The sequence below is a fragment of the Dromaius novaehollandiae genome, chromosome 5 (assembly GCF_036370855.1).
Source record: "Dromaius novaehollandiae isolate bDroNov1 chromosome 5, bDroNov1.hap1, whole genome shotgun sequence".
Lineage (NCBI taxonomy): Eukaryota > Metazoa > Chordata > Aves > Casuariiformes > Dromaiidae > Dromaius > Dromaius novaehollandiae.
This window is the reverse complement of record NC_088102.1, coordinates 34,208,980-34,222,661: the sequence shown is the minus strand read 5'-3', so window position 1 is coordinate 34,222,661 and position 13,682 is coordinate 34,208,980. Positions and strand designations below refer to the sequence as shown.

Sequence of the window (13,682 nt, the reverse complement as noted above, 5' to 3'; positions counted from 1 at the left end):
ATCTACTCAAATATGTGACTTTTTAAATAATATATGTCTTCATGAATGAATTAACAGATTTTTGAAGAGAAAGAATATTTGATTTTCTTGACGCATTAAGTCAATGAGTACAGAAAGATTGGGAAGTTCACAGCAGGCTTTGGGGAAGATGGGATGCAGGGTTTCTTTTTTCCCCTTGACTACAAAGCATTTTAGGGTGGAGAGTGACAGAAATGTGTCCACTCTGGGGGAAACTGAGTGTAGTATTCAAGAGAATTGTCTTAACAGACAGTTGTGAGCTGGGTGAGAGTCACAGGTGGGGACCTACGCACCACACTGGTATCAGTATGTCTGATCTCACCACAACTCCTCTTCAAAGGTTCAGCTGCTCTTGATACTTGGAAGTGATGCATCTTGCCAAAGTAAAATACTTTTGATATTCTTTTATAGTCCTACCATCATAGTACTCTGTAACTAAACAGTAGCCCCTTACAGACACATATGAAATGCATTATTTGTAGGGAGGAGATCTTTTATCACTTTATTTGGCATTGCCATCAAGGGACGTAATCATACTGCCTAACTTTAGGCATCTAACTTGAGCTTCCACTGTCAGCAGAGGCTCCTCCAGAGGATAAGTCAAAGCACTTAAATGAGTACTGATTTGCCCCCTGGAAGGGTCTCTGTCTCCACATTGACTCTAGAGAAGTCTAAGACAACTAACCTTCTCATTGGGACACCCAAAGGCCAAAAGTTAGGTCAATGTGGATTTCTCCTTGAGCCTTCATAGTTTTAATACCATATGGAAATCTAAGGTTTTTGAGGGATGTTTAACACAACCGATGATCTATCATAAACAGAGATCAGCTGTTGGACAGCTGGAATGGTTTAAGTTAGCCTTGCAAAGCTGTCTGGGAAAATTTACCAGCCCAAGTCCAAAATCTATTTGCCTACCTTTTGGCATGGTAACTGTTCCAAAAAAATGAGGTGGGCCTCACGGGTGACACTTAAAGCATGTTACTGGAAAAGAAATCTAAGGTCATAAAATACTGTCAGCTGACATCCCAAATAATCATCACATAATCTCTCCTAAATGTATCACACAATGTCTTAAACACAAGACAAACTTATGGCTACCATCTGAAAGCCATTTTTAGCAGCTTTCCTATTTTCAGCCTGCTTGTATATAATTTTTATTCCTTTGTCCCTTTTTTCAGCACTGATTTGTTGCTTCAATAGTTCCTTCCTGCCTGCCATTTATCCCTTGAATCTACTTATAGCCAGTAAAAGTACTTTTTTTTTGCCAAACTGACAAACTGTGCATTGTGGTATTAATATAAATTATGGTACACGCAAACATAAGCTATCTGTGTTGATTTCTGAGGTAGTCAGGTATAAGACAAGTTAATTCTGGCAGCTACTACCTACAGTGTTCTCTCCAACTTATCAGCTAAGGTACAGCAACATGCTTACATGACTCATCCAGCCAGCCTAGAGCACAGGTAAACTGTACTCATGTTTTTTACATCTGTCGTGGGATGCAAGTGCTAACAATCATACAAAGTGATAGACAAAGCACGAATGTAACTGCCTGTATTGGTGTCAGCACAGAATTAGATAAACATAAGTCAGTCTTGAAGCTGCAGCCTCTAGGTGGATTATTTTAAATCAAAGTATTTAACTTCTGCTGATCTTCATTACAATTTAAATGTCAGACAGAGCACATTGGTTTACATGTATTTTAATTGCTTTGCATTTGCATATCTTTATTAATTACAGATCTCTCTAAAAGCTTTAATTTTTAGATCGGATAGTGCTCAATCTTTGTTATTTACAGAAATTATTACCAGTAGTTCTTGAAAACTTTTTGATTTTACCTGTTTCCATATAGCAAACTTAGATTTTCTGGATCTTGCAAAGCAAAGGAACAAAGTAGGTGTATTTATTTGAATGCAGCCATTGTCTGATCCTATCTGAGATACTGTAATTACTTTTTCCATTCCCACTGTACATTCTAATTCAACTTCAAAAAGAATATTTAGTTTAACCTCTTCTTGAAGAAATGAAATGGAGATCACCTTGATATCAAAACAAAGGAGGTCATATTCAAACAGACTTCAATGATATCTGCCTGGAAGTTTAAAGTACTCAAGTGGCAGGTGCTGGATAATGAGCACAGAAACAAAGCACTGTAACTTCTCTAGGGATTACGTTAATTTCCTCCTTAATTAATCTGTTTACTAAATAGAATAAGTTAACTGCAAACCATTCTGAATCATAACCAAATTGTTGGCTTCTGTAAGCACGTACTTCCTCCCTCTGGCCTTTTTGCCTCTCCTCTGCTCCACAGATTTTCCATGTTATAGATACATATATCAAACAACATCCAGCCATGCGTGGATCTTGGTGACATTTGTTTGATAATTAATAAGAGCAGGTGGTCTTTTCCGTATTAGCTCTTGTATAGTATTTGGACTGAAAACTTCACTCTAAATAATAAAACAGTAACAGCAGTAGTCACTAGGTATATTTACACAGCATTTGAAGAGAGGGCATAAAAGCAATCATAAGCTTGATGTGTTCTTAAGTGCCTCTGTCTTAATCTTTTGAGATGGCAGTCTTTTGAACAGCTTTTTCAGGTTTTCCTGGCAATGTACTAATATACTGGGTCATATGTGCTTCTGGGAACAGCCTCTGCCTGCATCTAGGCCTAGTCATGTGGCAACACTATTGAGAGGATGTAGCACGAGTCTGGCCTTCATAGAGGCCTTAAGAGTGACTCTGAAAATGTAGTAAAGACATACCTATCGACCTAGGAGGACAGGGGTAAAACTGCCATTGCCTCTCTAGAGAACTAAGAAAAAAAAATGAGGAGCTTTCTTACTGCCTCATACAGATTACCTGCATCATTAGCTGCAACGCTAATGGCAGAGAATTAACACCTTCAACTAAGACAATGGACAGGGAAGAGGCAGAAACAGTAAGATGACAAGGTGCAGCACATAATGTTGATAATCAGACCGTTCCCTCCTCCAAGTTCCAAATCAGTTCCTGAATCACTGTGTCTCTCTGAACTGTTTGAAACATTTTGTACTTCATTGTATTAGTCTTTCCTCGTACTTTAGCGACGAACTGTGGTTTTATCAAACTAGCTTTTGGCTACTTCTCTTGAATAATTATTTACCATTTATGTTACAGAAACAACACTAGCACATAGGAAAAAAAGAGTAAGTATAACCACCCAAGAGCCTTGACCAACTTCTTCAGTGTTCCATTCCCGACTTTTCTTCCTGCATTTTGGTGCTGGCAGAAGTACTTCAGGGACTGTTAAATATGGACACGTTAGTCTGGATTACCACTATGCGTGGCCAAGTACTGCAGCACCCAGACTATTTAATCTCATCGGCGTGCCTAAAACCCGTGCACAGGCATTTCCCACACACATGCGCACCATGGCGCGCTGAGAGCTACCAATTTACATCCCGTATGGGGCAAAGCAGAGGGGGGCGATGCCACGGGGCCCTCCGCCCGCTGCCCGAGGAGCCCCAGCGGGGCCAAAGGGGCGCCCTGGCCTCCGGGGCTCACGGCCTCGTTACGGCTCTCCCTTATGCGCCGCCCCTTGGCCTCTCGCCCACTGCAGCTTCCCTCCCCGCGGCAGGGCCCCGCGGCGCCCCCGCCTGGAGGATCCCCGAGGGTCTCCCGCTGCCCGGAGGCAGCTCCGTCCCCTCTCCGCCCTTCGAGGCCGCTCTAGCCCGCTCCGTGCCCCGGAAGCGCTCCCCACTCCCGTCACCCAGGGGTTATTTCCGCTCCGGTTTCTGCCCAAACTTCCGGTGCCCTGGGCGCGCGGCCCGCGGGCGGGTGGGGCCGGGCCGGGCCGGGCCGCTGTTCGGGACTAGACCGTTCCTGGGCTACGGCGTGGGGAGGAGGGGACCGCGGCGAAGGGCGGCGCCACCCGCGCGGGAAACGCGGGGGGTGAGGCCGCGGGGTGGCCCGGCGTGTGCGCGGCGGCGCGGGCTGGTGGCACGATGGCGGCACCGGCGGCCTCGGTGCCGCCGAAGAAGGTCGTGGCGCCCACCGTGTCGCAGATCAACGCAGAGTTTGTGACCCAGGTGAGGCGGGCGGGGGAGTGGTGAGGCGCCCCGGGAGCCAGCTGGGCCGCGCGGCGCCGTCCACGGGCCGGTAACGGCCGGGCTGCGCGCGAGGCGGGCGGCGGCGGCTGCGCGGCCTCGGGGCGGGCGGCCTGGCGGAGCGCCCCCCTCTCCCGGCTCTGCCAGCCCCCCCGGCCCGTTGCGCGGCTGCTGCGGCGCCGGGCTGCGTGTCCGTGAGGCCGCGCCGCTCCCTTCCGCGTCTGCAGAGCGTGTTTCCTCGTTGGCCCAGGTGGCCGCGATCTCTCTTTCTGTATAAGCGGTCTTTGCGCCCTGCGCTGTTAAGAAAAGGGTCTGGCTTTGTCGTGAGTAGGTAATTTTTTAGACCTGAGTTGCATAGAGTAGAGCGTACACCCAACGAGTTTTCAGACTAGAGAGACTTAAAGAAGTAGGAATAGTGCAAAATAAATGAGGATTGTTATAATACAAAATAACTGAGGATGTACACAAAAAGCTGCAGAGAGTTGCTTGTTGTTCAGTGTTTTAAGTGATTTTATATAGGTGTTCTTTTGTGTGCTGAAAATACTGCTTTCTTTCCTTTTCAACCACATATGTAAGTTTGAATAAAGATGGTTAGGAAGCCCTTGGCAGTATAGCTCAGTAGTTTTGCTGCAACAAAGGGAATCACTACAGTGAATAACCTGAAAATATTGGACTTTTACAAATAGCCCTTAGTTCTTTGTGAAATTTTTCAGTAGGTTGTAGTCATTTGGTCAAATTCTTCTAATCTTTGCGTAGTGTAAAAAAGAGTCTGGCTGCAAGTGCCTGGCTGCTTCTTAGTCTGATTCAGAAGTGTGCACGCTTAGCGTTCTGTCAAATCTTCTGACTTATTTTGTGGGATTGCTTGTTTCAAAAGAGGGTTTTCAGCCTGGGGTTTGCAGCCTCTTGAAAGATCATTGTATATTTGTCAGGGATTTGCTAGACGAAATATAAGAAAAACAAATTTGTATTTATTATGCAGCAGTCTATGCAGCTGAAATTTTTAGAGGAATCACCCCTTTATTGGATATGTTCAGGCACAGAATCTTAAACAGTTGAAAGTCATTATTGTTGAAAAACATAATGTTATATGTAGTTACCGTAAGTTGAAATTAAGCAAGAAACTACTGAAAAAAAGTTTTGGATTTGGATGTGTCATAGAGTTCTATGTAGAACAACATATATACAACTGAAAATGTATTTGTTTAACCTATTTCAAACTCTTTTTTCTTACAGTTAGCAAATAAATACTGGGCTCCTCATGTGAAGAAAAAATTGTCTTTTGATTCAAAGGTAAAATTTTTACTGATATTGTACCATGCTGTAAAAGAATCAGAAGCAATGCTTTTCTGCTATGCTAAACCCCACTGATGCTTATTTTATGTAAGGGTGTAAGAGACTACTTGGAAAGTCAACAGTTGCTTAACAAACTATTAGTATAAGTTGTTTTGTTGTTTAAGTTGTTTGTGCTTTATAAACATAGGTACTGTTCTGAAGATGTGCTAGAGCGATGCAGTTCTTTTGCATGCTATTTGTTCTGCTCATTTTAGCTGAGAAGCTGCGGGTAGATGATGTTTGAGAAGGGGGCACTGTTAGAAATCGAAGAAGGACCAAAGATGTAGGTAATGCTGAACTGTAAGAGTTCCTTTTAAAAACCTCTTCAGAGGGTTTTGATCAGAGAACTCGAATGGTGTTCTTCTGGTTACCATTCGTTCTGAATGTTTAAAATTTGGCCTAATAGTTTTGGTTCTCTGTTGGTTTTCTGTAGTGCAGACTTCTCAAATGTTAGTTTTCATTCCCTTGTGGATATTTGGCTAAACCTCCCTATCTTGCCTCAGTTTATCTACTTTCTTTATAGTATTTGTGGTAATATTTGTGTCTGTGATTGTTAGAACTAGAATGTAGATGAGCAGCTAGATTACAACTCTGACTGCACATGTGATCTCAGAGTGTGACTGTTGCAACAGATAGTGCAGATAAATTGTCTGCAGTTTTTTCAGTCCTATTGGAAAAACTAGATAGAACAGTCTGGATTTGGTCAATTACAAGAAACAGTGGCGACTGATGACTGGGGTGATACAAACTTGAATCTTCAAGACTATTCTTTAAATTCAGCAATTAACCGAAGATTAACAATAAAAAGGTCTGCATATCTGATTTGTGTATTAAATTTCAGTGAGATGTAGGCTGTTCCTTCTGAATAACTTCAATGAAGGTCTTATTGTGTGTTTTTATTCCCCTTAGCTGATTAATTTTTTTAGTGAAAGTGTCTGTGGAGTTTTTGGTCTCCTCAGAGCTGAGACACATCTGTTATGACATTTTTGACCAAATAGCATTAAGCAGAGAGTAGCTAATTCAGAGTAACTTTGAGTGCATAGAATACTTGAATGTATTTTTAATCATTTCATGAAATATGTAAGCTTCTTAAAATTCTTTTTGAAATATTCTTTCCCATAGGTTATTGAAGATGTATACGCAAAAGAAATTGTCAGGTCAAAGTAAGTACGTCACTAAGAGACAAGTATTCCAACGTTATCTGTACTGAAGTGGGTTTTAAAGGTTTATTGAACTCCTTAAAAATACACTAAGATGGTGAAAGCAGATGAAAATGACTCAAGTGCATTTGAGCCATTTAATCGGTGATATGTCATTTCAAAGACAAAGTGGGGCAAAAGGAAGTGCATGAACTCATTATTCTTAAATATGAGGGTTGGATGTAATTGTTTGGTTCCTTAAACTGTTACTGTGTCACCATGATCATAGGAAGAGGCTGGGCCCTTCTTTTGCCGCCAAGGTAATATAGAAAAGATCAGTTAAGGAGTGTGCCGCTCCTAGCTTTTTGCTCAAGTCTCATTCCATTCAATTACAGTGTTAGAAAAAGGAGACAAAAAATCAAGATAAACTGTATCCTACAGCTGCTATACAGAGAAGAGAGTTGTAGTCATAGCTGTTTATCTTTGGAGTTCTTCAGGGGAAGTTTCGGCTCTGGAGAGAATTCAGTTTATGACCGTTTTGTGAAAGTAATCTGAGAATTGCCATACAGGATCAGAGCAAACTTCCATTTGCAGTGACTAAGAAGTGATACCATTATGTAATAAGCCAGTATGTGGGAACCAATTAAGTGTCTAGTCATAGTTTTCCCAGAACACTCTCTCAGCTTATTTATGACTTAAAGACTGTTGGAAGTGGTATCTTCATACTTAAAAGATCTGTATGGATTCATTTATGTGAACTTGTTGATTGCTTAATGAACACACAGGAACTTCTAGCTTCTATAGTGTGGAAGTTACACCAGTTGCTTCTGCATTCAAGTGTTTGCTCTTGCATAAAAATGTATGGGAAAAAAAAAAACCTTCTAGATGAATGGTACAGGTTTCATTATATAACAGAATAAAGGAAAAGGTAGCCATTTTCCATGTAGCTAAGATAGATGTAGAGGCTTTCTTTTTCTGTGGTAACTGATTTTTTTTTCTCCCCCCCCTCTTTAGGTTTGCTATTAGAAAGATAATGCTTCTTGAATTCAGGTAAGCTATTTGGAGTGAAATTTTAAGTTATTTTTCTGTCACAACAGGTGAAAATAAACATAAGAAACGAGTGCGGAACAGTGAATCAATTTGAAGGTGGTGTACTCGTGCATTCCTACATACTAAAGCCTCAAATTTTGTACCTAGGGAAATTTGGTGAGGAGAGCTTACTTTGAGGAAGGAATAATTTCATAAGCATAACAACATTCTGAAGGTCTTGCTTTGTGCCACTAAATTTCTAATGTAAATGAATTCCCAGCACCAAAGAACAACCTAATATGCCTGAAACAGGTGATAAACTTGGATCCATAATTCAGGATGCATCATTAAGCCTGAAGTCAGAACTTACTGAAGTCAGTGGATGTTTTCATATTAAGTCTCTTACTGCAAGGAGAAAAAAAGAATTTTGCTGCAACAGCATCACTATAATTTTCTTCACCAGAAAAGAAATGGAAATCTGTTTCGAAGTATCTTACAACTTCTTCAAACTTTTCTGGAAGAACTTATCATAAAGCACATGTAAAATTGTAGAAAATACATATTTGCAATATTTACATATTTACAAACACAATAATTAGTATTTTATTTGGCTCAGTTTTATCTCAAATCTTATGGGCAGATATAATAAGATGGTATTTGGCTGGGATGGATTCTTTCTTTGTAAAGGCTGAAATATTTAAGTAGTTCCACTAATTTGAAAAGTAGGAGAAACTTAGCATTTAAGTATTTCATTTGTGACACTGATATTTTCATACTTTAGTATTGGAAAAGGTGGAAGGGAGAATGTAAAGTACAGTTTGACACAAATAAGCGGCATGCTGATAGCACGACTGTCCTGGAATTTATATCAATACAGAGAAATAATGTGTGGTTAGCATTTTAATCTTTTCTGTGAACATCCTTTCTTCATGGTATCAGCATTGAATGTAACTAGTACTTTTTGGTATATAGCCCCATCTACTGCCATATGTCCTGTAAGTCATTTTCTTTTCCCCCTCTGTTCCTATTGCAGTCTCAAACTCTCCTATCTTCACACGCATGAGATCCTGCCCTATTCTTTAGATTTCATTAGAGCTCATGTACTTTTATGCTCACTTGGGGGGGCATAAGATTATTAAAATGTATTGAAGTTTCAGTTCTTGGGTGAAATGAAGTATAAAGTTTTGGGGATTTTTTTTTTCCCCCCCTACCCTCCTGTTGAAGATCCAAGCGCTCTCCCCAGTTCTGTAAGCTCTTGGGAAGTATTGTGTGTTCCATTTTGTATACATACCTGTGAAACTCCCTCAGCTCCACCTGAAGCTACACATTCTGGCTGAGGTCCTGGAAATGGGTGTCTGCCTCTTACTGAGTCCTTTGCTCCTGATTACAGCCTTGTTCTCACTGTCTTACTTTTGCTGTCTGTGGTACTTACCTTACCTGAAAGGATCGAACTAGCTTATTGCAAGGTATCAGAAAAATAAGCTGTGGAAAAAGTAAATAGGTATTTTAGCCATGTTAGAAAACTGAGTTGGCTCTTGAGGAGTCAAACAAATGTTAGAGCTAGTGTCAAGAGGGAAGAATGACTGGGCAGCCTCAGTTTTAGGAAGGAGCAGGACCTTCCTCTTTCTGGTGGCAGCAAGATGTTAAATGTTAAATTAGCACAAGGCATAAGTGCATCGTTGTAGATCATGGATTTATGTATTGCCTCTTCAGTAGTAACTATCCTGCGTAGTTCAAGAAGACGTTAAAGGATGGAGACACTCCAAATTTCCTCTCATCTCTGCACTCTAAAATTAGAGTTTTCTTCTATGAAAAAGTGTCATATTAATGAAGAAAAAAATTCTCATTGCTGGGAAGCTGCAGTTTCCCAGTCTAGTTGTTCCCTGAGTTTAGTTGCCTATGAAGTCACAGGTGAGCAGGAGATTTGAACATCCATTGCTCAGTCAAGGACAGTATTCTTTTTTTTTTCTTCTTCTTCTTTTTTTCTTTTCGCCTTGTTGAAATCACTTAATCACTCCCCTAATAATAAATGCTTCTTTTTAGTTATGCTATGAGATAATATTTTTATTGCTTTTATATGAAGATTGTAAGCATAAAATCTCTCTAAGTGATTCTTAGTTTTCTGTAATAAAGTGTATGTAATAATGTAAATACTGTAAAATAGTATGCTGTAAATTTTCTCTTAAGAAAGTTGACATTTGCATCTTATACAAGGAAATGCTGCATGTGACGTTCTTCATACAAGTTTTTCTTCTTCCTGGAAAATCAACATGTATTCATGTTCTGACTTTGTACTGAACTGTGTCTGCCTGTTACGTGTGAAAACCTTCTGATCAGTGTGTCTTCCTAATGAGAAACTCATCTGTCTCGTAGCAGTTATCTGAGTCAGCCATTAACAAGTTTTGCTGCAGTGACCTAGATGAGAGGTAACTTCAGGAACTACTCACAAATCATGAAGATGGATTTAAGGAGGAGGAGGAAGAAAACCCTGTGGATAACTGCTTTTTCCAATGCGTGACAGATGATGTGGGTGGCAGAAACTAATGAAATATTCTTTGTCTCTTCACAGCCAGTACCTTGAAAATTACCTATGGATGAATTATTCTCCAGAGGTGTCCAGTAAGGCATATTTAATGTCAATCTGCTGTATGGTGAATGAGAAGTTCAGAGAGAATGTCCCTGCATGGGAGGTAACCAATTTCAATTACAGCTAGAATTGACTTTGATCCACAAGTTGCAGCTTTTGCAGTATGCTCGCTTAAACTGACAGAAGGTAGCAAAGCTTGTAGTGTTAAAAGTGAATGGTACCTTGGCTGGAATTTCTGCCATGGTGTTTTAAATAATAGTATGTTCTTTTCTGAGGAAGCAATGGTCAGATGAAAGATCACCTGATTCCTTTTGGTGCGTGAATCCTTTGTTCTGCTGTGATGCCCTTACATATCAGCAGCATTTGCTTTTCTTGGCACTTGGCAAGTCTGGCATTTGGAGAGACATTATTTTGCTGGAATAATTGAAAAAATAAATTACATCTGTGGAAGAAAGAAGGTATCACTGGAAGTCTAATGTTTTATTTATCTGATAGTGTCTTGCTTTAAACCTGCAAGAGTGACTTTGTAGCTTTCTTGTATGAAATTTCATACTAAAATAATGTCTTATGTGGCTTCTATGTGTATTGTTTTATTTAACAGTAGGTTTAAAAATAATTTAGTGTTTCTACAAACAGCCCAATTCTCACAGGCTCTACAACATGGGCTAGGTAGAAATTCTGTATGAGCGTTACTTCAGAAGCATCGATTACTCTGATAATACTGCCATTGCTTCAGTAGTGGCAAAGTAAAAAGGATTAGTAACTTGTACATGTGATCTTCTGAACAGATCTCTGCAGCTTTTTTGTTATGACGTAGGTACTAGAAGCAAAATGACAGGTACGTGTTACCTTTGAAGCAGCTTAGCTAAATCTTGTGTTTGACAGGTGGCTGCCCTTGTAGTGAAATAGCTTTATCTCTGTGGTTATTCTCCATGTTTTTTTTCTGGCTGAGATAGCTGAAGGGGGAGTTCCACAATTGTAATTAATGTCTGATGTTTCTACCTGCTCACTTTTGTCAGTTATTGAACAGTCACTATAATTTTGTCCAAAATCTGCCAGGCTTCCTGATTTTTTGGGTCTAGGGGAATTGTTCTAACCTGTGTCATCTTGCAGGAATTCTGTGGGATCACCAGTTGAGCATTCCCACAGCACAGTGCACTCCACTTGTGCTTCTTGTTCCATTTCTTCTGTGTGTCACCTGTGTTAGAGGCTAAGCAGAATGAAGTACTCTACTAGGAGCTCTCCCATAATGTGCAGATCCCTGGTCAGGAGAATATTTAGTCTTTGTTTTGTTTATGCTGTCTGACCAAGATAAACAATAGAGAGATGAAAAAGTTCCTCCTTTTTGAGATCTAAATGGATTTAAAGTTCTTAAGCTATGTTATATGAATGAAGACTGAAATAATTTTTATCAGCTTGACTCAAAATTAATTTCCTCTTCTATTCCTAGACATTCAAAAAAAAGCCTGAACACTTTCCCTTCTTTTTCAAATGCATACTGGAAGCATCGCTGGTTGAAAATGACAGTGAATTCTCTCTACATGAACAGACAGTCCTCCTACTTTTCCTTGATCACTGCTTCAATAGTTTGGTATGTTCAAGATAGAGTGGCTGTGCAGTTCTGTGTGTAGTTTGATTAACTTGTTCTTAGGAAACCAAAGACCAAAAAAATTTCAAATTTTCAGAAGAATTTTGTAGCAGAAGGCTTTTACCCCTCTTTTTGACTCTTGCGTTGTGTCTGTCACCACATTTGCTTTGCTCTGGTACAAGGTCATAAAAGTGAGAGACTCGAAATGGAGGGAACAACACTTGCTTCTAGGTGCAATTTAAAGCCATATATTCAGATTTATATTAAGATAGTATATTACACTTAAAAGCAGAATACTTGCTACTGTGCTCTTCAAGTTTGGTTGGAAAATTGCATGAAATGATTTTCATTAAATATTGAGAGAGAGACAGTAGTTGTTTCACTTTTAAAACCAGGTTTAGATAGTACATCTCTCTGCATTTCTTTTGAGTTGGTTCTAAGAAGTCATTGGACCAGGTCGTGCGTTCTTAGTCTTTGATAAAAACTGAACGTAGTGTAGATCATGATTTGCAAGTCTGGAAAATAACTTACAAGTATCTGATATATGAAACTTTGCTTTGTTACTTGTCTTAACAGTGAGCTTTTCCTTTATGCAGCACACAGAATGTATCAGTTAAAATCAGGGTCAGCACAAATAAAGAACAAAATAGTTTCTTGCAAAAAAAAGATCATGAAAGTATATGATTTATTTTAACAATTAGCGATTACTCTGGAAGCCAGTAATCAACCTGAACCTTATGTATGGTTATTATTACTGAGTTGTTATTGAATTATTTTCTATAGTGGTCATGGTACAATGGATCTTCATTTTAAAGGAAGGTTTGATAGTGGCTTTATGGAATCCTGCATGCAGAACACATTTCTTATATAATGCAATACAGAAGCCAGTATAACAGTCCTTGTAAAAGCAAACTGCTATTAGAAGCCACACTCACTGGTGAAATGTGGAAGAGAATAGTCACAATAGTGTTTTAAATAAGGAGCATTAACATGTGAAGTTTTAAAATGCTGAGGATGAAGTATTTGTCCATGAAGTGATACTTAGGATGTTAGTGTAAGTTTTTCAGTAGATTAGGAAGGAAAGAAACTTCATGGCCAGAGATCCTAGGCAGAGTTGGAGATTTGAAACAACAGTTGACAGTAGGTGGATTAGATAGAAAAACAGAATTATTTCAGATAATAGGAAGGCCATAGATTGTGTGGAGAAACTTGATAAATGAAGAGCAAGAGAGAAAGGACAGAGTAAAAATGAACACAGAAAAAAGAGTAAGAACATTTAGTGTGAGAATGAGAAATGACTGAAGAGGTAATGTTGGTTCTCATCAGTTTCTCTGCTAAAACACTTATATGAATGGTACCTCAGACAAAGTATTAAGGACTGACAGAATCCATGAAAGGAACCCAAAATGGGAAAGTCGTCAGCAGTTTGAGTTACCAGGTAGCAGTATCGTGCATTTTCCTGTTAGAAAATCTGTGAAATCTAATAAAGCAATGTAAATATCCTTTCATAGGGTAATTCACATTGATCTATTTTGTAAAAAATACACTTGCAAGACAGGCACATGAGAAAAGATATTTGAAAGTTACCTTTCTCTCTAACTTTCTAACAGGAAGTGGATTTGATCAGAGGTCAGGTGCAGCAGCTCATTTCCTTACCGATGTGGATGGCTCTACAACCTGTAAGCATAACACTGTAAATGGGCAAACAATCATCTTGGCAATATGTGAGACTTGGAATGTGAATTGTGCTGTTAGGGAAGGCTAATATGCTCCCTGCATTGCTAAGAGCTTCTATTTTTGTGTGCTTGGTAAAATTCTCCTTTTAGTTTGTTGTGAATTTCTGTGTAATTGTATTCCTGTTCATTTGCAGTTGTTTTAAGTTTTCCCGTTAGCTTTGTTTA

General features: G+C 39.6%; 1 protein-coding gene across 1 annotated transcript in view; it reads left to right on the top strand.

Moving 5' to 3' along the window:
- The first annotated feature begins 3,756 nt into the window (after positions 1-3,756).
- The window catches only part of AQR (aquarius intron-binding spliceosomal factor), a 62,600-nt gene continuing 52,674 nt past the window's right edge, over positions 3,757-13,682 (top strand). The window contains exons 1-7 of the mRNA XM_026093924.2: positions 3,757-4,088; positions 5,340-5,396; positions 6,561-6,601; positions 7,592-7,627; positions 10,176-10,296; positions 11,644-11,784; positions 13,392-13,460. Coding sequence (XP_025949709.2) covers positions 4,005-4,088; positions 5,340-5,396; positions 6,561-6,601; positions 7,592-7,627; positions 10,176-10,296; positions 11,644-11,784; positions 13,392-13,460 — 549 coding nt within the window. The 5' untranslated portion in view covers positions 3,757-4,004. The remainder of the gene's footprint in view (positions 4,089-5,339; positions 5,397-6,560; positions 6,602-7,591; positions 7,628-10,175; positions 10,297-11,643; positions 11,785-13,391; positions 13,461-13,682) is intronic.